Below are 23597 nucleotides of genomic sequence, written 5' to 3' on the forward strand. Positions count from 1 at the left end.
AACGGTAAGATTTTTCGATTTTAGCTTGATTTCTACCTTTCCTATGCCTTTATTTCCATTTAGCATGCTTGAGGAGAGAGATCAAAAAGTGATATCAAGGGCTGGACGAAATTCTAGGAGAGAGAAATTGAAATTTTTAGGTTTTGATTTTTAGTTAAATTGATAGTTTTAGTTAGTTAAATGTGTTTAGAAATTAAATTGGGCAAGAAATCATTAAATTTTCACAATACCCACTCTTGGCTGGATGCTCAATGCTGTACAATGATGATGAATTGATTTTATTCTAAGGAAAATGAAGAGAAAATGATGAAAAACGATTAAACGTGATAGAAAAACAAAGTAGAAAATTAACCGACTTAATGTCCCATTTTTGGCCGAATTTTCCAAGGAAGGGAGTGAGCTGATTTTGTTGTTTTTAGAAGGTTATTGGCTGATATTTAATGGTTAGAAATGTTGGAGAGAGAATGGGATGATTTAGAGCTAAAATGGAGCGCGTTAGCAATTTATCGGGCAAAGTGCCAAAAATAGGTTAATACAGCTTTTAAGCCGTTTTAGGCTATTGCATTTCATACCATGCATTAGTATAGGATTTAAGTTAATTATATAGTGATTTAGCATCAATGTGATGAATTGTGTAAATTTTTGTAATGTGTCTAGGAGGAGAGCCTTCCAGAAAAGGCAAAGAAGTCGTACCCGACGAGTAGTGATCGGGGCACTTAGAAAGCTTTTAGTTTGTACAAACGGTGAGTAAACTTATTATTATTGTAAATTATCTAGAGTTTATTTTTAAATGCCCTTTATGTATTTTATGAAATGAAAACGAGATTAAAACGGGATTTTTGATGTTTTAGGAATAAATGTGACAAATAAAAATATATTGTATTGATTATGAAATTGAGTAATTGGAGGCTGCAAATTGACTTGAAAAATATATATTTTCCTATGAATGGCTTATGAGAAATGAGTATATGTGGCTATATTTTGTGAGTGCATTTGGGAAATTTATGTAAGTTGATTTTACTATACAGGCTAGATAAATAAATAAAAGCCACGTTATACTGTCGAAATTTTATTAAAATTGGTGGGTTAGTCACTGCAATGACGGGTTTCTGTGGACTACCTATTAGAGGGGCACGGTAAACTCAGTTATATAGTTACTCCGATTGTAGAGGCGAGGAGGGTAACTCCCGGGGTAGTATTAGAGCTCACTTCACGTCGAACCCCCACGTGAATGTGTAACTCGGTCAACGCCAAGGAACGGCTGGTTTTTAAAAATAAAAATATGTTTCACGTGTGAATATTTTAACACCCTTGGCGGACTCGGTTAGATGCTTCGGCCAAGGTATCCCCGAGGATTTGTTTTGGCTTGAGCCTTATTTTAATAAAAGACATAAGCCTTAACAACTGTTTTGGTAAATTACAAATATTTTATGGTTTAAGAAATAAATTGAAAACATTATGAAATGGGTTGAAATTTGTTATTTAAACTTGCCTCCATTTTACTCGCGTTTAGATATTTATGATAATGTCTGTTTACTCATTGGGATTGCAAAATCTCACCCAACTCCTTTCCACCCATTTCAGGTTCAGTATAGACTGTAGATAGCTGATCTCATCGAGGACTACCATTGGATCTGCATTTTTCAAACCGTAGGTTCACAGTCCTTTTTACTTTTGTTTATTCGGGGGCCCTCTTGTTATTGTAAATTAAATTAAATATTTTGACTTACTGTATTTCAGTATGTATAAATTTATTTAGCTTTTACGCTATAAAAATTATTCACGTATAACTCTATAAATATTGTTTTATAAGAAAATAGAATATTTTCCTTAATATTTCTTTTATTTTCTTATTATATTCAAATAACCGTAATTTCGTTTTAAATGAAGATTTTAGACTTTTAAACTCATTTTGAATATGAATTATGTATTTTGTACTTGTATATTAAGTTTTAGCCAGTTTTAAAATTTTTGAGAAAAAAATGACCAAAATACCCCTGTGTGGCGAAAATTTTATTTTGATTGTTTTTTATCTAAAATAGTATATATTCTCTAAAAACTCGATATTTAACAATGATTGCTCAAAGGAAAGGAAAGAAACTGATATGTAAGCCTTGCGGGGTTCTGGTTGGTATTCCGGATAATGAGTGTCAATCGGGACGTCGCGGCGATTGTCATTGGTCTGAGGGAGGTTCCGGGTCGTGACAAAAACATTGATCTTGTACTCCATAGCTAGATCCCTATGGTTGGATCTAGCATTCCATGACCAAATTTAACTGTGAGAAGAGCCAATCTAGCTCTGACCACAAAGAATGACAAATCGACACTTCATTACACTAGCCACATCTTCGGTGGTTAACCGACCAAAAAGAAAAAAAAGAACCAAAATGAATTCAAAATAAAAAATTTTATAAATTGTAAGAAATTAATATTTCAAATTTAAAAATTAAATTAAAGTTTTAATTATAAATTATTTATATTTCAATCATTTAAAAATAAACAATAAAACAATCATATTAATGCTTTAATTATAAATTATTAATATTTTAAATAAATTATAAATTATTAATATTTTAGAAAATAAAATAAAATAAATAAACATATTAAACTTTTAAATAAAAATTTATTAATATTTTTAATAAATGATAAATAAATAAATATTTAAAATTAAAAATAAAATCTTATAATAAATTATTTTTTTTTATCACCTATTCCTTTATTCTAATGTTATTTTTACTGACAAAATATTGGAATAAGTCATAAAAGTAATTCCATTTTATGAACTAAACTACATAATAGCTATTTTTGTCTTATTTTATTCTCACAAAATAATCATTCTATTCTATTTTATTCCATAAACCAAACATGCCTTTAATGTATTGTTAGATTTGTCAAAGATTGCACTGAATCCTCTAATTGACTAGAAAAAAAGGTGTATTGACTAGTAACTACTTCAATCTTCAGGTAATGTTTTTGTTAAGTAGTATACATGTTTTCAACTATAATATATATATATATATATATATATATATATATAGGTTATCCTAGCACATTAATTTATACTAATTATAATTTTTTTCTTTAATATTTTAGGGGATGTTCGTATCGGATTTTGGCGATTGGTCGGAAGTCCATGTTGTGGAATTTATGGATATGTTGTGTAACTTATGTAGTTGACATGTAGTGCATTTATGGTATTAGAAATGTTAACTCAATAATAGTGCAAAAATATCCAAAAATGGGGTGAATTGGATTTATACAAATTCTTTTCAACAAAGTCAACTTTTAACAAAGGTCAGCTTGAAGACAAGTCTCTCAAATTTGTTTTCACTTTAAAACATACCAAAAGTAATTTAATAAACAAATTCATGAACAAATAAGTTGAAAACAAATTTTTCAAACTCTTCAAAGTAAAATGCACAAGTGTAAATAGTGAAGAGTAAGTTTCTCAAATTTATTTTCACTTTAAAGTATGCCAAAAGTAATTCGATGTACAAATTAATAAGTAAATTGTAAACAAATTTCTCAAAACTTCTTCAAGGTGAAATGCACAAGTTCAAAGAGTAAAACGTAGAGATAAAAGACAAAAAGAATTTATAAAGGATCGACTCTTTCCATAGGTGCTTATATTCTCTTTTTTAGCAAGCTAAGGAGTTTAATCCATTATTGAATAAATTTAATACAATGTCTTTTAAAAGTTTAAGTATAACCATTACCTTTTCAAGGTTCAAGCACAACATTTAAATACTACCTTTTGAAGGCTAAGGTATAACCCTTTGCTTTCTTACAATATTGAGTAGTAAGGATACATCTAAAGGTGAGTTTAGTATGATTCATAAATATTTGATACTTTTCTCCACTCTTCTAACATTGTAAATATGTTGGAGTAGTCCTTTTTATAGTTGGAGAAGCTTTGAAACCGTTGAAGATAATTTAGTGAAGAAACTAACTATTTTTTTTTTTTTTGAATTTCGTATCTAAAAGCTAGTTCTGGACTGCAAGTTTCGATACATTTCACTAGGTATTGATACATTGGGTGGAGGCATTCATACTTTTCATAAGGTATCCATACCTTGCATCTAGAAGCATTCTATGTAAAATGTATTGATACCGAATACAAAGGTATCGATACTTGTAACTTAAAACATTGAAAATTCATCTTTTTAAATCTAATTTGATGCCAAATATTTAGACATTTCAAAAGTAAATGCGAGGGAGGTTTAAAACTAATTTAAACAAGTTTAAAAACTATTCAAACAAGTTAAAAAATAATTCAAGCAATTTCAAAACTTATTCAAGTACTTTTGAAACTTTTCACATGGAAACACTTAAGCGCTTTAAAACTTTCAAGTTTAAAAACTATTCAAACAAGTTCAAAGATCACTCAAACAAGTTCAAAGATTATTGAAGCAATTTTGATCATTTTTATTATTTCAAAGCTATAATCATTTTTAAAGTTAATAAAGCTAACATATAAATATACATAATTGATTTTTGTTGTTGTGAAATTTATACTATTGTGATTATGGAATACAATTTATTTTTGTTAACTAATTATACTTTTATTTTTGTTTTTTTCTTGAAATATGTTGTTAAAAATTTAAAATATTATTTAATATTTTTGAAAAAAGTCTACAAATCGACCAATTGACTTGAACCAACTGAATAGTGGTCAATTCAGTTATGTTAAATAATACTATAATGCTCAGTTAGTTCAATTTTCTCTCTCCCAAAATCTATTCGATCAATTTTTGAGCTTTTCTCATCCGAATTAACCTAAGATTAGCATTTCTTCTTACCCAATAATGATTTTGTATATCCTTAATTTAAGAATGTAGTAAGTAAATTGGCTTACATAAATACTTGTGCAACAAAATTTTTTATATAAATACAAAAAAAATTACATAAATTATACAAAATGATTAATATGATTAATTTTAAAAATTATTTTTAGAAATCTATACCAATATATTAAAAGTCTCCCTTGAAGGGAGCAGTTGGTTGACATTTGATGCTCCCAACACGTGGCACTCAATTGGGATGGAAAGGAGTTGTTTTGGGGGGCTCTATATTGCTTGTCATGTGGGTTGTTGAAGGAGGGCCACAGTGCTTTTCAATTTTGAGGGTTTGGAAGATAATTTATAATGTTTGATCATTAAAATTAAGAAATTTTTAATGACCGTAATTAATATTCATTTCCCTCTGGGCTCTTAGGAGATTTTTGTCCAGATATTATGTGTCTGTTGGACTTTGAACGACCTTTTTAGTCTTTTATGATTTGTTCTCACTTTTTTGTTCTGGTCTTTTCGTGTTTGGGTGCTTCGTTCTTTGCTTTGTTTCTTCTCTTCTTACTGTTTGGGTAATGATTTTGTTTTGCTTTCTTTGATTTGCGGGTTTGTTTATGTTTTGCAAGTTTTGGGGTTTTTTTTCTTCTCTACAAATTGTTGTTGGTTTGTTTCATGGACTTTTCTTGCTTTTTATAGGATTTTTTTTAGATTTTTTCCTTTTGCATTTGGATGTTTCTGGTCTTGATGCCTTTTCCCGTTTATTATTTGTGAAGAGAAGAAATATCTTCACTTACTCAAGTTTTGTTTTGAATGTTGTGTATGTATAGTGGGTTTGTAATCGGGTTTAAAAAAAAAAAAAAAAGAAACAAGCACATGAAAAAAATTTCCCCTTGTCTCTTGTTTAAAGTCTTCATTTCATTTATGAAATCATCTAATAAACTTAAATATAAAAAAATTTCAACTCGTAATCATGTAATTCATTTATGAAATCATCTAATAAACTTAAATATTTTCTTGCTTTCATTTATAAATTGGTAGCTGCTTTTTTTTATTATTCTTCCTTAATTAACAAACAAAATATCTTTTGTAAAACAAATGATCATGATACAATCATGTCTGCATATATTATTTTAATTACTATCAAATCAAAATTCACTATACTGCTTCGTTTATAAGATATACCCAAAATCAACGCATGGGTCACTCTCTAGTTTATTTGAAAAGTTGCATCCTCATCTTTTTTGAAGAAAGTTAAAATTTTCCAAAGATTGAAGCGAGTAATGAGGGGAGATGGTTTCCAATTCCCATTGTAAAGCATTGACCTATGCTTTGTTTTTGGTAAATGTGAAGGAAGGGAAAGTCCCAATCGCTCAACCCACGGTGCAATGCATGAATGGGGCGAACTCTTTAAGAAAGGTGCTAATCAAATAATTATTAATGTGAAAAAGGACGAAAAAGTGAAAAGGCTTAGTCAATTATCATTCAAGGATTGACAACCTCTACCATTAGACAAAGCTTGTTATAAATAAGTAGGCAAAATGAGATTGTTTGAATTTTGTTCTTAAAAGGGAGCCCTCCTTATCATTTTATACCTAACTATGTTGTACATAATTCTTTTTTCTTTATTTTCTGAGGTTTTTTCTAAATTAAAATATTAATATAAATTTCCGAATAGTTTAATAATAAGTTTAATTTAAGTCGGGTGAGGTTTAGATTTGAACTCAAACCTTAATTTTAAAAATTTTAATTGACTCAATTTTGATCCGTAGACACCGTCTATTGACTCATTTCTCTTCTTAAATCCCTCAATTTTTTAGATTAATTAAATATAAATTAAGTTTGTTTTTATTAATAAATTTTGGTCCTTCTTTTTTGGTGTATACGATCTCTCTTTGAGTAATTTGATTAATATATGGTTTTTTTTGTAAGATTATAGTTTAAATTATTACATTATCATCAAGAAATTACTTATTCTTTTAAAGAAGTTAACAATCTTTATTTTTCATTTTTCTTAACCATCTTTTTATTTAATCTAATGCTCTCTCTCATTGTTACATGGTTTTTGGGATTGAGCTCAATCCAAAAATGCTATTATATTAATAAACTTATTTTTATTTTTAAAATATATTTAAGTTAAAATATTAATATAATTTTTTGAATATTTTATTAATAAATTTCAATGGAGGTTCAAGTCCAAACTCGAATTTAACTTTTAAAAGTGTCAATTGAGTTCGGTTTGATTCGTGACACTCTCGACTGTCTCATTTCTCCCTTTAAATCCATTCTTTCACTTTTTACTTTTTTTTTTAAAAAAAACTACAAAACTATGAACCAAAAAATAATTGCAAAACATTTGATAAACTTTTAATCATTTATGAAGACAAATATTCTTATAAAATTATTTTTTTCACATGTGCCTCTCATATTATGTTAGCATATATAATAAAACACATGATAAGATTGTAAAAAGATAACAAAAAAAAAAAAAGATTGATTTGTATAACAGATCATACTATATTAATTATATTATATAAGAAATGCTACTTTTACTATTTTATTGGGTAATTGTTCTTTTTTTTTTTTACATGCATTTAATAATTTATTGAATTTATATGAAATGGAGATATTATTAAGGTTTCATTTGATGATAAGAAAACAATTTGGTGAAGGAAAATTTTTCTCTATAAAATATTTTAATAGAAAATTTAATATTTTCAAATTATTTAAATAAAAAACTAAAAATATTTTTTGTTATTTGGATAGCTCAATAAAAATATTTTTCATTATTATCCTTTTTTAAATTTTTTTTAAAAATTAAACTCGAGAAGCGACACAAAATTAAAAATTATCATGTAAACATGTAAAGCTTTATATTGTTCATTAATTTGACATGATAATTATTGTTTTTCTTTTTTTTTTGAAAAGTGACATGATAATTATTGTTAAATTGACTATGCCATACATGTTCACATGATAATTTTTACTATATATATTTCTAAGTTTAATACATACAATGAACTTATAACTAAGATTTATCTAATAAATTCTGTAAAAAGAATAAAATGTGTGTTTGGTACTTTAAAATGCAATATGATTACAAATAATGTGATTGCAAGTAATGTGATTGCAAGTAATGTGATTGTAGGGAAAATAACATTACAGTGTTTGGTATACAAGAAAAATAATGATTAAAATATAAAAAAGATAACATTGCAGCGTTTGGTTTATAAGTACTTTGCTGATAATATAATGTTAATTTTCAAAATTACTCTTATTTATTAAAATGTAAGTTTAATATACTTATTTTTTTTATTATTAATTTTTATATAATATAATCAATTAATTTTTTTTTTGAAATCATATATTTTATTTTTATTTTTATTTTTATTATAATCTTATTTTATTTTTTAATATAATTTTTTATATTATATATTTTATTTTTATTTTTTTACCTATATTATATAAATTTTAACTTCTTATATTTTATTTTATTTAAATTTTTAATTTTTATATTATATATTTTATTTTAATATTTTTTATTTTAATTATAACGTTACAAAATATTTTTAACAAAATAATAAAGATGAAGGGTAAAAGTATCTTTAAGATTATTACAAAGTGTAATGTAATGTAATTACATTAGTTTTGAATTGTAATTACATTACATCTCTTAACTGTTATGTGATTGCATTACAATCTTACGTTACAGTGATATGTTACAAAATAAATATTATAATATAATTTAATTAAATATATTATAAAAAATATACTCTTACTATCCTCATAAAACGTCATCGAAATTTTTTGAACTTTTTTTAAAATTTTAATACTATAATAATACAAAAGGCAAGCGGTCAGATTGACTAAGGTGGTTAGCGGTCACACACTTTCATATTTTCAAAGAAAGGAAATTTCCGAGTAACCACACCTTTCAGGGATTTAATTTAAGGTGGTCTCAGCAGTGCCGGGGTTTGGACCCACCGGTCCGAACCAGTCCGGTTTTGAGAAACCAAGTCTCGCTATAAAAGTCCTCAGTCCAACCACCCCTAGCCATTTCTCTTTCGCAATTGCTTCTTTGACTGCAATTATCTCTATACTTCTTCTACTTCTCAAAAAAAAAAAAAAAATTGTTCGAAGGTTTTTTACCCTAATATCAGCTCTCCATGTAAATTAAATTTCTTGTTGTAAATTTTTGTTTTCGTTTGTATCATTTTTAGGTTTGTTGATCAGTTAGTTTTCTGAGCTTTTTTTTGTTTATTTTCTGAAAAAAAAGAGGAATTTTTTTTATTATCAAGAGAGATGACAGTGACGGCGGCGGCGGGGGATTCGTGTTTGGGTGACGATCAGGTTTGGCCACCGGGGTTTCGGTTTCACCCTACTGATGAAGAGCTGGTTCTTTATTATTTAAAGAGGAAGATCTGTAGAAGAAAGCTCAAGCTTGATATCATAAGGGAAACTGATGTTTACAAGTGGGATCCTGAGGAGTTGCCTGGTAAAATGTCCTCTCTTTTTTTACCCTGAAATTTGGGTTAATTATTGATTATAGATGTGGGGTTTTCTGGTTACATGTTTTCATTTTGTTGGTTTAACTCATATCATGGCGGCTTTATTTTTCGACCTACAAATATTAAGGGTATTGATTTGCTGCGTTGACTTTGTTTTTACTTTGATCGAATTGCCTATTTTTGGGGGTTGGGTTGAGGGGGTTTGTTTTGATTTGATCTGTTCTTCATTTGCTTTTTAATGTGTTTGTATTCTGGAGGTTCTTTGGCTATTGATTTTTCTATATGCAAATTGCTGCTATATAATTTTCCTTATTCATTTGAGATTATCCTTGGCTTGCGTTGACTTTGATTTGCACATCAATTGGACTGTTTGTTTGTTTGTTTATTTTGTTCCCATTTTGTTGGTTATTGGATGATTTTGATGAAAATCCCAAGTGTAAAAATTGATTGGATGACATTGGTGATAAAATTGTATTGTCGTGTATGATTTATTCATTTTCCATACTTCCATTTTTTGAGTTGTGGGTTTTTATTAGAAGTTTGTTTGTTTTGGGTTGGGTATGGGCAGCCTATGGCTCGATATGTCTATGCTGTATCTCTGTCTGCCTTTGTAATTGCTTGTTTAAATTGGTTTGGCTGTTGTTAAGTTTGTGTTGGTTATCAAGAAAAATAACTATATTTTTGCTCTTTGCAGTTGGTATGTTCCCTTGAATGTTTAATTGGGTATGTTTCACTATTAGCAGTTTATGGTTATGGTTCAATACGTATCATATTATTTGGCTATAGGCAGTTTAAGTATGTTTATTTGGGTGTGTTCACTAAAATGTTTCCTTTGGGTGGCTTTTGGCAGTTTACAGTTCAATATGGCTAGATATCATTAGGTTTGCTTTCAGTTAATTGGTGTGGCTTGATTGATACTCTCTTGGTTATTTGAAAATCATTGTTTTTCTGTTTGGGATTGGTTTTGCTTTTAAGTATTTGTTTAGTCATCTAAGACGTTGGAGCTTTTGTTTATCTGAAAGCTAGCTTTAATTTTTAACCTCTGATTCATATGGCCTATGAAAATTGACGTAGGGGATCAATGATGAAGTTTTCAAGTATCTTGATGTTTCTATAGAACAAGAACGGTTTGTTTTTGTTCCCAGTTTTGGCTCTTGATGCTATCTTTTTTAGGTGGATTGTTCGTTTGAAAAAGTTTAGCAGTAGATAATGTTTGTTGCTTTCGAGTTTTTGATTTTGCTTTATTTGGTTGCATTATCAATTTTCTAATGAACAAAAAAAATGATATACAGCACAATCGATTCTGAAGAGTGGGGATAGACAATGGTTCTTTTTCAGTCCAAGAGACAGGAAATACCCTAATGGAGCAAGGTCAAACAGGGCAACCAGACAAGGGTATTGGAAGGCAACAGGAAAGGATCGTACTATTACCTGTAATTCTCGGGTAGTTGGCGTGAAGAAAACTTTGGTTTTCTACGGAGGGCGTGCGCCTAATGGTGTGCGAAGTGATTGGGTGATGCATGAGTATACCCTTGATGAGGAGGAACTCAAGAGATGCCAGAACATGAAGGTATGCAGATTAAGAATTTCATAAGAAACTTTTCCTCCTGTATATGTGCTGTTTACTGATTCTGGATTTCTCTTTTGGATTTCAGGACTATTATGCTCTCTATAAAGTGTACAAAAAAAGTGGACCTGGCCCTAAAAATGGTGAGCAGTATGGGGCACCATTTAAAGAAGAAGACTGGGTTGATGAGGAATATGTTAGTAACCCTATTACAGTCACCCCCGTGAAGCTACCTAATGAGGCCATTCCTGATGATAATGTAAACGCAAATGTTCAAGTTCAGTCTGCATTAAATGAAATCGAGGAGTTTATGAGACAATTGGCTGATGAGCCTGCACTTCCACAGCCACAAGCTCAACCTGGCCATGCGTTGCCACAGGTTGTCAGTGAAGAAGAGACACAAAGTACTTTGCTGGACCCATCTCCAAGGGGTGTTATCTTTCATGAACCAATTGGGGTTGTCCTTGAGCAAGCAAGCTTTGAATTCTCCCAATCACCTACTTCTCAATTGCATGAGGCACCTGAGGTCACATCTGTTGCTGACCACTTTGAACAGGTACCTCAAATATGCGAGGAGGGTTTCCTAGAAATTGACGATCTCATTGGTCCTGAAACTTTGACCTCCAATGTTGGGAAACCTGCAGAGAACGTGCAGTTCAACGAGTTGGATGGACTGAGTGAATTTGATCTGTTCCATGATGCAGCCATGTTTCTACAGGATATGGGCCCTATAGATCAAGGAGCAGTTCCATTCTCATATACAGATAATATGATAAATCAGGTAAGTTACCAGCTGGAACCCCAATCAAATATAAGCCTGATGGAGCAGCAGTTGCAAACGCAGTCTAATTTAAACCTGATGGATGAGCAATTGCAACTCCAATCAAATATTAATCTGATGGATCCACAGTTGCAGCCGCAATTGAATGCTTTTGGGGCTAATCAGCAGTTGCAGCCTCAATTGAATGCCTTCGGGGATAATATGTTAAATCAGGTGGGTAATCAATCTCAATCCTGTTCAAATATAAACCTGATGGATCAGCAGTTGATACCCCATTTAACTGTGGCCCAGGTGGATTACCAGTTGCAGTTCCAGTCTGTTGGAGATGAGCTGGATCAACAGATTCAATTGGATCAGATTCATGAACCACTTTGGACGCATGATCAGAGCAGTGATGTCTTTGCTCCATCAGGATCAAATCTTGGGAATGCTGCTCCAACTTCAGGTAGAACAAGTTTGCATTCACTGAGCTATGCTTTTGTTTTGGACAAAGTTGCTGTCTTAGCCCATCCTTGCAGAGCTCTTGATCAGATGGATGGTTTGGTAGACATGCCAAAGTCCACATGACAAAATCCTTTTGTAAAGAGGGGAAATTAAGCCTGCTTCAAGAGATTTTTTGATACAAGTATTTCATTTATAGTACTTCAAGTGATTAGAATTCCAATATTCTACTCATTTTTGTCATAGGAAAGGCTGCTCTCTCAACTACTGCTTAACTGTAAAATTTTGCTTATATGTGGTTAATTTTGCTCATGTTTAGGTCTGATATACAATGGAAATAATCAAGACCAAGGTGACAAAAACGGAGGTGGTGCAAGCATGTTTTCTTCTGCTTTGTGGTCATTTGTGGAGTCAATACCTACGACTCCTGCTTCTGCATCTGAGACTCCTTTGGTAAATCGGGCATTGGAGCGAATGTCTAGCTTCAGTAGGTTGAGATTAAATGCTAGAAACACTGCTGTTTCTGCTGTTGATGGTGCTGCAACTGCAAGGAGGATAGGCGGTAATAGGGGTATCTTTTTCATATCTATTTTAGGTGCTTTGTGTGCTATCTTATGGTTCTTCACAGGAACCGTTAGGATTCTAGGGAGATCTATCTCTTCATGATGATATATGTACATGGGAAGTTTTTTCATTATGTTCTACTGGGAGGTTGCTGAAATTAGTGTAGTACTCCACATTTTGACAATAAATAGTTTAATATCTCACATTAATTTTGAATGTAAAGGAAGAAGTGTTGGCCTAAGCAGGGTTGTAGGTATTTGATATTTCCTAGTAGAATCCCTTATATGTCTAGATTCCATTTTAGTGAGTAGTCTTGTGTGTAGATCTCCTGCTTTACTGCAACAAGTTATTCTGAAGCACTCAACTGAGTTTAGCTGTCAGCAAACTCTTATCTACAACAAGTGTTCATTGCTCCAGGATGCAAAATGGTGTTGCTTGCTCCAAAACCATTCTGTTGTTATGACATTGAATTTCCAAGGCATTACTCTAAAAAATTTAAACAAGTTTGTGCAGAGAAAAAAAGCGGTTTTGTTTTTACCAATTTCATGGTAGCAAAATCAACATAGGAAAGGGTAACCGGATACGATTTGACTCACGTATAGGCATCTCAAGTTTCCGCTTCAGTTCTATAATCAACCAAATAAATCAAGGCGAATCAAAAAATAAAATTAAAAGATGAGATATTTTGAAAAATAATTTTTTTATGATTTTAATTATTTTTAATCAAGTTGAATAAAATTATGTTTAATAATGTTACAAGTTATGTACATGATATTATGCATCATATTAAAAAATCAAGGTAATTGTCAAAAAAAAAAAAATGTTACACAGCAAACTAAGTGATTGGCCATGTGATTGCTGATCTAACTGGCATGGTTTTGGTGACTGCAGGATTCGTTGATCCATTGGATTTTTGCTGTGGCAGCTATGGATACCATGGGCACCATGTCCACTGTGGGAAAAAAGTTATATAATGTGAAAAAGTAGGGTCAAATTATATTATAATTAGTATTTTTATTCCGTAAAAATATGAATTTAGTGTTTATATAATAATTTATGTAAATTAAGTTTTTTATATTTTTTTAATTTGTTAATTTTCGTTCAAACTGTATCACTGTTGAAGTTTTATTTTTTAAGTATGATGATGTAGTGTTTTGACCAAATTAACATGTCATTAATTGAGATGTGCTGACATAACATTGATCATGTTAATATTACATTATTTGAACCGACAACTTGTATATGATAACATGACATGGCTACCAATGGGCAAGACCCTCCAAATTTTAATAAAAAAAAAAAAACACTAACCTTAAATTAACAAAGAAGATTATGAAAGAGCAATCAAATTGGATGAGGGAGAAATGTGTTTGGTTCTGAATCAAGAATTGAAGAAAGGGAAAAGAGTCCAGAATTGAAGATAAAGAACCAACAAGTGCCACATCAATATAAATTTATTATCAGTCCAATTAATGCAACGTCAATACAATGAATGTAATGTTAGCACATAGTTCATATCATATCAACCAAAAAAATATAACGTCTTCTCAATCAATGACATGTTAATTTATTAAAAATATCACACATCATCTTATTTATCAATAAAATTTTAATGAAATTAACAAATTGAAAAATATAAAGATTCAATTTACATAAATAATTTTATAAGAATTAAATTTATTTTTATAAAATATAAGAACTAATTATATAATTTAATAATAATAATAATAAAAAAAAAAAGGAATTGAATGACAAAGGTTTTAGATGTAGATTGAGAAGAGCGAGGAAGTTGGAGTGAGTGATTGCTTGCGCAGAAGGTAAAAACTGGGGAAAGAAAAGTTGAGGAGCAGCTGATGAGTTCACAAAGGTAAAAAAAATTATATCAGAATCAATTAGCTAATCATACAGTTTGTTCCCTTTTCTTTTTTTCTTTTTTAATTTTGACCATAAAAATCACATCATGATATTATGTTTTGGATATGCCAGAGTTTCCATTTAAGATTAATCTAATAAGGAAGAGAAAAATAGACATAAAAAAGAAATCAAATATGAAGTGAAGAAATAAAAAACGGAGATATATATCAATTTATTTTTTTTAAAAAATAAAAATAAATATATTTAAATTAAAATAACACGTGAAATGAAATTTTTATCACATCACTTAATGAAATTAAAATTGAAAATTCATAATCGTAAGAAAATTTATCAAATAATTGAATTTATGACACACGTGGATAATATTGATTCTTCATTCTTTCTTCAAAAAACTTTTAATAACCAAAGTCAAATATGAATTAACATTTGATTTATATATTCATAGTCGAATAATTTGTGCAACAGTTTTGTTATTTACAATCAATATCACCTTATAACATCCAAAAATCGCATTTTAAATTCTTAAAATGAAAATGAAAAAAATAAAACAAAGGTTAAAATAAAATTTATAAAATAAAAAGAGTTTACTTCTCATTTAATAATTGAATATTAGAAAAATAAAAATGATTAAATTATACTTTTTAGGATAAGTGAAAAAATAGAAACAAAAAAAAAAAAAGGACTAACGGAGCTTAGCTTGGCTTTGGGGTTGAAATTTTCTCAAGTCAGATTTCAGAGGGAGAAAAAGCAAACCAAATCTCTGTTTCTTTCCTCGGCTTGACCCGAACCAGAACCAGAACCAGAACCAGTGAGACGAGAGAAAACCAAATCTTTCGACGAACCAATTGACCGCTCTACCCATTGAATTCCATTAAGACAAACACAAACAACTCTTCTCTATACATATAATTCAATTCAAACGAGAAGAAACAAGACACAAGAGCGATGTGGAGGAAGAAGAAGATGAAGCAGCGGCGCCGCTTCACCTTCTTCTCCTATTGATTCCCCCTCCCCCTCCTCCCCTCTTTCATGGCCTCTTCTCAGCATCGCTGCGTTTTCGGTCTTTCTTTCTCTCTCTCTCTCTCTCTCATTGCTTTTGATTTTTTAGATTGTTTATTTCTGTCTTTGTGAATTTGTAACAACTATTCACAGGATTTGAATTTTTGTTTTTCATTCGTTAATTGGTTAATTGGTAGTATTTCGAAGGGGAATTTTATCTTCTTTTTTCCTGTTTGGATTAATAAATTTAACTGATTCTTAGTACTAATATTTATTTTGTTTGTTTTGGCGGCAGTGGGGAATATACCATATGATGCTACTGAGGAACAGCTTATAGAAATCTGCAGGGAGGTTGGCCCTGTTGTTTCTTTCAGGTTTGGATTCTTTTATATATATTTATTTCAACTTTCAGTTTTGAGTCCTGGGTTTTGAAATTCAATTTGCTTAATGATTTAACTTCGAGTAATTTACATAAATGAACAAAAAGTTTAAACCTTTTTGTTGTTGTTTTTGTTCAGGAAGAAAGTATTGGTACTGAATGCAAAGCTATTTTTAGCAAACTGAACTGCATAATTGTTTTCATTGCTTTTGTTGCTTGGTCGCATGTTTGATAGTGATGGTTGCGGCAAGTTTTTGATTGTGAAATTATGTAGATATGACTTGTTGAGAAGTTAAAATCTCTTAACAACTTTGAGGTATACGATGGGATTTAAGTTAATGAAGAACATGGAATAAAGCTCATACTCTTCAGCAAACATGCAGGCAGATACACACAAACTCCCTTTGTAAAATAATTTGGGTGCATGAACTATGAAATATCTACAGAAAGAATTTTTATTTACATTAAGTTGAGATTTCATAAGCTCTAAAATAGAAATTGAGGAAGGTAATTTGACTGGAAATTGCCTCTAGATCGAACTGTTTCTTACCAGTTGGATTATTTGCTGATCTAGATTACATGTTAAGGTTTGGAAAGCTATCCTTATGTGTAAACATTGATAGTTTGGAACCCATAGATAACAATGAAAAAGAATTGTGAAAATGGCACGGGCTTATGGCGGCATATTAACCACATGTTTGACAGAGATAAAGTTAAGAGTATGATAGTTCAGAGGATAGAGTCCAAATCAATTTGACCAAGTTGTTCTGAACTCACTATTTTGCTTTTTTGTCCTGAGTTCACCTCATAATTATATGTTTTCTTGGCTTTAAGCCTTCCATAACAAAAGCATTGCAAAATTTTTTTGTTTTTGCTTGTGTGTGAGGCATCAATTGAGTACTACATGTTATGTTTATCGCTACTGTTAAAAAAGAAAAAAATTCTTGGATTTCTTACACAAAATATGTTTGGAAAAGAATTTGCAATCCAGTGCCAAAGGCATTTTCTGTTTTAGTGTCCTCATTTCATTGCATAACTTGATTTTTAATTTCCCTCTTTCATTTCAGACTGGTTATTGATCGAGAAACTGGCAAACCAAAAGGTTATGGGTTCTGTGAATACAAGGATGAGGAGACAGCTCTAAGCGCTCGACGAAATCTTCAAGGTTATGAGATCAATGGCCGGCAATTACGAGTTGATTTTGCTGAGAATGACAAAGGCTCTGACCGAAATCGAGAACAGGTGAATTATCTGTGGATTTCTCTGCATCTTTTATTGTTTTGGTCAGAATCATAAATTTGGCACCTTTGTAGGTTTCTTCTTGCACTGGCATTGTTCTTTATGTGATTGGATGAACATTGGGTTGTGATGATACTAAAGAAATGTAGATAAAGCTAGTATTTTATTTTTTATTGATATGAAGTATTTGATCATTTGATTGAATTAATTTATGCCTATAAACCCAACTTCCTGCCTTGCTCAGCCACTTATTCTGTTTTTTTATCCAGTAATTCCAGTTACCTTTGCTCACTATGTTTCCTATGTGATACCTGTTTATCTGAAATTTTTTTTTTTTGAAAGTTAAGAACCTGTTTATCTGAAATTGGTGCTTATGGGTTATCTATGCAAAATTTTTATGCTAACACCTAGCCTCTGATGCATGAAAGTTACTTCAACTTATTCGATGATATAAAAGGATGCCTGCTCTTGTGTGTTTATTGTTTGATACAGTTCATATTACAATTATAAGGTTTTAGATTTTCAAAATTCCTGTATGATTATTATTTTAATTGGGAACATATTTCAATTATTAAACTTGCTATTAACAATTGCACTTATTAGAAAAAGAAAAACTACAACAAACTTGATAGAATGTCCCCACATCAACATCCCTTCTCAAAGAAAGAGAGAACAATCATTAAATATAGGAAGGATGAAAATTACATTGAACTTGTTGCAACGCCCCCACATCAATATTCCTTCTCAAAGAAAGAGATAATCATTATATCTAGGAAAGACCATCTGCTTTAGACTGTTAATGTGAATTTAGAGGAATATGAAAATTGTGATAAAGTAATCTACATTTATGTATATGTATAGCTGAGATTTACGTTCATGGATATGTTTGTAAATACTATAGTGACTGCCTGGGCCTAGCAAAACTGTGAAACTTTATCATATGGCTCTAACCATTTATTGGAGAATAAGCCTACCGCGATTCTTCATAGTAACCAAAAATGTGACATTTTGTTTAATAACCTGGGTAGCCCTGAGGCTTATTTCATGCAACAAAAGCACATGCACATGCCTTATCCTACTGCTCAATATGGTACAACTTCTGCAGTGAAATGGTTTTCCTATGATTTGATCTTGATTTTCTGATTTTATGAAGTTTTTGGTTATAAGCTATAATAAGTGAATTTTGTTTTGTTGCAGGGTCGTGGTGGACCGGGACTGGCAACAAATGTTGGTTAGTATTTATGTCTCTTTAGGACTCTATTCTTTTGCAGGAATATAACCTAATTTTTTTAATTTAACTGACACATCACAGACCCTCAAAAACAAGTAGGAGGCCCAGCAGTCCGTGGCGAATCTGTTCACCAGCAGCCTATTGGTCTCCATTTAGCTATAACTGCTTCAGCTCTCATGGCTGGAGCTCTTGGTGGTGCTCAGGCTGGTCCGCAGCCTAATCAAAATGCTTTGCCGAGTCAGCCAGCACCGGCCAGTGACCCCTTAACGCTCCATCTTGCCAAAATGTCTAGGAGCCAACTGAATGAAATTATGTCTGCGCTGAAGGTATGCTTTGAGCAACACTTGCAGTTTACAGAGCTTTGCTCCATCGCTTTTACTAATGGTATTTCTTTATATCTTTTCTCAACAGAAAATGGCGACACAAAATAAGGAACTAGCTCGCGAGCTATTGCTTGCGAAACCTCAGTTGCTGAAAGCTATTTTTCAGGTAATTTTCATTGTTTGGTGTTTCTTTAAAAGGAAATGCAAAGAGATAATATTTTATTGAAGATATCGTAATTTCATCTCATAATTTTTCTTAGATAGTCCCTTAATCTGGAAATATTCTTAGTATTCTAAATTCCAAAAAGAATTGAATTTATTGCTATGAAATCAAGCCTTTTTATGTTTTATAAGCTCCATGAAGAAAGCACTAGATGGGGTTACTTTTTACAAGTTTAAACTGGTATTCATCTCAGGTATAATCTCTCAAATTTATCATCAATGTTATCTCTAGGGAGGAATTTTAACAATGCTCTCTCTGTGAGTAAAAAGAGTAGCAGGTGGTATATGTTAAGAGACATTGTTTCTATAACCGAATGATAATGGAAATACCTCTACAATGGAAGTATCATGGTGGTCTTTACAGAAGTTTTACACCTTTTAAGCTACTTTTATTTATAATAAAGATATAGATTTGGTCTTACATCTTTGCCTTTGCTTTTCAGGCACAAATAATGCTAGGAATGGTCACCCCACAAGTGGTACATTTCATTGCCTCCAAGAATTTTGTTACTTGTTTGGTCAGTGCTTTGCCATTGTGTCACATAAAGATTGTTTTCTTTCATTAAATTTTGCAGTTGCAGATGCCAAACATTCAACAGCCTCCAGGTCAACTAACACAGACTTCATTACAAGATGGCCAGCACAGTCAACAGCCAACAGCACAAACTCTTCCCCAGAAGGTTCAGACTGGCTTAATCCCAAAAGTACAAGGTCAAATGTCTGCTGCGCCTCATAATTCTTTAGCTCACAACCAATTTTCTGCAACCCTACAATCAACTTTGCAGCCTCGAATGCAGCTTCCACAACATTCCAGCAATCATGTTCTGCCACCAGCTGCTGGACATTCTGTAGTTCCTACACTTCCTTCCATAAACCCCTCTGTTAGACCTCAAATTCAGGTGGCAAATTCCTCATCTCTTAACCAGCAGGTGCAGCCAACATTGCCAAACTCAGGACAGCTTGCCACTGCTAATTTAAGTCACAGCACACGGTTGGTTCTGCCAAATGCAGCCATGCAGTCAGCCCCTTTGCCTCATCCTCCCTTGCCAGATGCTGGCTTTCAGGTGCAAATGCTTCTTTTACCAGCTTGAGCTAGTACATGCCAATAGAGAAGTTTTAGTAATGGTTTTAGTTGTTTACAAGTATGCATCTTCGGAATGAGTTCTGCTTTTGTTACTTCATAGTTAGGCTATTTCTCTTGAGAGAAGTCATCAAGTCATGGGGTTTGAAATTTAAGAATTTATAGTCCCATGATTGATCAGATCTCTTACCTTTTAGGGTAGCATGTTTTGAATATTTAACAAGAAGAATTAGTTAGTCCGCCGTTTTGCAACTCAATTAGTCAAATCCCTGAGAGACACTGAACTCAGGTCAGGCACTAAGAAAGTCTCTCTCTCTCTCTGTCTCTGATACACACGCACACAAAATAACTAGAAAGAGTGTGAGTGGTCTCCCTTGAACAGCATATGTTCTCTTTCCTATTTGTTGAACATAATGTTGGATCCATGCCCCTTCTTTGCCCTTCCTTCTCCATCAAACAAACACCAGCCCTTCTTGTGATCTTCTTGAATATGTAGCAGCTAGACTGTATGTTTTTCAGATTAGTAGAGCACTTGTTTTTACCAAGTTTTTTTTTTTTTTTTTAAACAGCCTGGTCCCTCAATAACACCAGGCTGTGCAGAGAAATTAAACATGGTTCGCTATTCTTCAGAAGCAATAAGTCGGCCGTCGAAAATGGTGAAATTAAAGGATGGAAGGAGCACTTCTTCCTCAACAGGGGGTTTGAATATGTCCAATGTTATTGCATCTAGAACATCACAATCATTTGGTGTTGATTCAATGCCTGTAAATCAGGTACCTAGAGCAGAAGAGGTGCAATATGCTGAAAACCAGACACAGGTAATGTATTATAATCAGTGATACGAGAAATTACAACCATATTATACTTTATCTGTGAGTTTGATTTTTCATGGGTCATTGATTCAGCCCCAAATGGCAGGAGGTTATTTTGTAGGTTCAATGGCTGGGATTGAATAGGTTTTATGCAAAAGAAATATAGTTCCTCTAATGATACAACTTCTTGATTTAGTTTGTTGTCAGGGCTAGATGTCTGTATTGCCTTCCTGATGTCTATTTAATCATTTTGACGATATGCAGAGCTATAAACATGAAGCGGTGACTAAAAAATTACACATCCTAGACATTAAAGTGAATATTATCTTACAAATGATATGCTTAAAAATGGTTAGGGTTGTAATTTAGATATGGTCCTTGTTAAATTATTTTGTGTGATCTCATTGTTCTGGTGACTTGAATTTGTGTCTAATGGATGAGAAAGTGAAGCATATACTCAACTTGTTTCAAACTGCAGAGTAGTTGAATTAGTTACTGTCTATGTAAATTTATTTGCGAGTTTCCTTTAACTCCAAATCTCTCTACTTTTGGAGATATCTAAAAGTAGGTTAAGAAAAAAAAATTGAGGGATAGTTTATCTTCTCTTCTTTTCTCTATTTCCAAATAAGAGAGACCGAACAATTTCGCTCCATATCTATTACCTCATATACTTTTTAAGAGCTACAGTTTCGTCTGTTGAGGACTTTGTAAATGCTTGCAGTCTTCTTCAAGAGTAAGTTTATGTGTTCACATGTCAGTTCTTGCAGACAAGCAATAGATAACATCTTTACTCACTTTTTTGTGGGAGGTTGGGAGAGCAATGTTTGGCTGACACAATAGGGTTTCCAATATTTTTTCACTGTAAGGTGTATCTATATGATAGTCAACATAAATGGCTGATCACAAGATCCATAATAGCAGTTTTAATATTGTAAACAGGATTGCTATAGTTGACTCTGTCAGGTGGGCTTTGGGTCAGTTATTTGGAAGGTAAAAAATTAGTCAGTCTATTAGAACTTGAAAAAGTCCTAAACTAGTGGTGTGAGTCTATCAATATGATAGTTGAGTATCTATGTCAAAGTTGAAACAACCAAAATTATAACTTGATCTCATTTTTATTGGTTTAGATTTCTTCCCTCAGGGTGCAGAGCGGGCAGAGTTTTTGGTTTGATCTAGTTTTGATTATGTCTGTTGTTTCTGCTCAGGAAATTTGAAGTTTAGATGTAAAAACTCTAGATATTTTAAAGGACATTTGATTGATTCTTAGTTCATTAATTCCCAAAGATCTGAACGTACTAATCCGACTAGTGTGGTTCAATTGGTGTTTCTGGAAAACCTATCTTATTGAGGGGCAGTTATGGTATATGATTAGGTGTGGTGCAAACATTTAAAAAACCTGCAGTAAGTTATTATATCAAAGTTATTAATAATCATGGTGCTGATCATTTATATTATCATAGAGGATATGGGATTTACAAGCCCTTAATCTGATGCAAGGTCATGTAGTTCGCTGTCCCAATTATGATACTGTATCCTTGACCGCAACAGTTTGCCGATATGAAAGAAATGCTTTGCATATCTGTAGGAGAAATACTTGGCACTTTTTCTTTAAATTTTGGTTGATTTTGTGCAATTCGTAGGTCAAAATGGTTGATTTGATTTGATAATAATCGCATAATTCATGTTGCACCAGCCAGTGCTGTTGCGGTTTCACATGAACTTACACCACTGTTTCTCTGTGTCAGCCACAGATTGCACCAGATGTGGAGTCTGCCTTACTGCAGCAAGTGCTAAGCCTAACACCAGAACAGCTAAGTTCATTGCCGCCTGAACAACGGCAACAGGTCATTCAACTCCAACAGGCACTTCGGCAAGATCAGATTCAGCCTTCATAGCAGGCAGACTTACGATTCAAACAGGCCTCCGATGCAACTATTGTCAACAGTGTTGTCTTCCATAATTTTTTTTTAACTTATTGGAAGGAGAAGCACTCAGCTTTTTGATTGATTCAAATCTCAAATGCTTGTAAAATTATTATTTTTCACAGAAGATAACACTTCTAGATTTGATAAGCAACAGCATGTACCGTTAATGTAACATTTTATAAGTTGGTTATGAGAATATGGGAAAGAATTAGTGAGAGAAAAAGGAAAACAAAGAAAATTTTGCCTCATCTTCTCATGATCTCTTGACCTTTGGTCACATGTTACTTGTACTTTTTGCCTTGTGTAACTTGGTGCCTGTGGGTTTACCTTGGGTCAAGTGATGTTATTCTTAGCATGAAATGAGAACTCGGACAGCTTGCTGGATTCTTTTCTGGTTAATCATGCATGTATTTGCTGATTATGTTTGTATCTCTCTTTCATGTTAGGCCATGGTAGCAATGCAGCCTTGGGTTTGAAGTAGATTTTTGTGGTTGCAGGATGGGAGGTGGTCTGAGTATTTTCCATGAATAATGAATCCTTTTGTATTGCCATTATCTCTCCTCTTTGATTGATCATTGAAGCATCCAACTTCATTCATTTTACCCATTTCTCCCTTAGCCATGGGAAGTTAGGTAAGAATCAATGGCATTTAGGCTTTTGGACTGAAACCCAAAGAGTTGGCAAAGTGGTACCCAATTGGATTGAAACCAGTGGATGAACCTCCATCTGTTTGAAAGCTATGAAGATCTTCTAATTTCCTTGCGAGCTCACCTTTTCATGGTTGGGTTAGTGACATTTCAAGCCAAAGTGAAACGTTACACCAGCATTGCATGATTTATTAGGCAAAGCTGCAACCACTCTTAAAG

General features: G+C 32.1%; 2 protein-coding genes across 6 annotated transcripts; both read left to right on the forward strand.

Annotated features, from left to right (window-relative positions):
• The first annotated feature begins 8696 nt into the window (after nucleotides 1–8696).
• Nucleotides 8697–13046, forward strand: LOC18593090 (NAC domain-containing protein 17-like). 4 transcript variants are annotated; one of them, XM_088809314.1, is made up of 6 exons: nucleotides 8699–9279; nucleotides 10585–10862; nucleotides 10948–11640; nucleotides 11770–11853; nucleotides 11932–12085; nucleotides 12401–13046. In XM_088809314.1, the coding sequence occupies exons 1-6, from the start codon at nucleotides 9087–9089 to the stop codon at nucleotides 12745–12747; spliced, it is 1749 nt and encodes a 582-aa protein (XP_088665440.1). In that variant the 5' UTR covers nucleotides 8699–9086; the 3' UTR covers nucleotides 12748–13046. The 4 variants fall into 4 exon arrangements, with proteins under 4 accessions (XP_088665439.1, XP_017981640.2, XP_088665440.1 ...); XM_088809313.1 differs by having other exon boundaries at nucleotides 8697–8952; nucleotides 9061–9279; nucleotides 10948–12085; XM_007020134.3 differs by having other exon boundaries at nucleotides 8702–9279; nucleotides 10948–11853.
• Nucleotides 13047–15199: 2153 nt separating this feature from the next.
• Nucleotides 15200–23130, forward strand: CSTF64 (cleavage stimulating factor 64). 2 transcript variants are annotated; one of them, XM_018126159.2, is made up of 10 exons: nucleotides 15200–15580; nucleotides 15815–15893; nucleotides 16966–17140; nucleotides 18335–18368; nucleotides 18450–18694; nucleotides 18780–18857; nucleotides 19357–19392; nucleotides 19489–19977; nucleotides 20564–20812; nucleotides 22558–23130. In XM_018126159.2, the coding sequence occupies exons 1-10, from the start codon at nucleotides 15550–15552 to the stop codon at nucleotides 22699–22701; spliced, it is 1560 nt and encodes a 519-aa protein (XP_017981648.2). In that variant the 5' UTR covers nucleotides 15200–15549; the 3' UTR covers nucleotides 22702–23130. The 2 variants fall into 2 exon arrangements, with proteins under 2 accessions (XP_017981648.2, XP_007020199.3); XM_007020137.3 differs by having other exon boundaries at nucleotides 15202–15580; nucleotides 22552–23130.
• The last annotated feature ends 467 nt before the right edge of the window (nucleotides 23131–23597 follow it).

The sequence above is a fragment of the Theobroma cacao genome, chromosome 8, assembly GCF_053813885.1.
Source record: "Theobroma cacao isolate CCN51 chromosome 8, ASM5381388v1, whole genome shotgun sequence".
NCBI classification, from domain to species: Eukaryota; Viridiplantae; Streptophyta; class Magnoliopsida; order Malvales; family Malvaceae; genus Theobroma; species Theobroma cacao.

Coding starts and splice junctions, on each gene's coding strand:
- LOC18593090 (XM_018126151.2), top strand. CDS start 9,087: ATGACAGTGACGGCGGCGGCGGGGGATTCGTGTTTGGGTGACGATCAG. Junction 9,280..10,584: donor GGATCCTGAGGAGTTGCCTG/GTAAAATGTCCT, acceptor AATGATATACAG/CACAATCGATTCTGAAGAGT. Junction 12,086..12,400: donor GAATGCTGCTCCAACTTCAG/GTAGAACAAGTT, acceptor GCTCATGTTTAG/GTCTGATATACAATGGAAAT.
- CSTF64 (XM_007020137.3), top strand. CDS start 15,550: ATGGCCTCTTCTCAGCATCGCTGCGTTTTCG. Junction 15,581..15,814: donor TCAGCATCGCTGCGTTTTCG/GTCTTTCTTTCT, acceptor TTTTGGCGGCAG/TGGGGAATATACCATATGAT. Junction 15,894..16,965: donor GGCCCTGTTGTTTCTTTCAG/GTTTGGATTCTT, acceptor CTTTCATTTCAG/ACTGGTTATTGATCGAGAAA.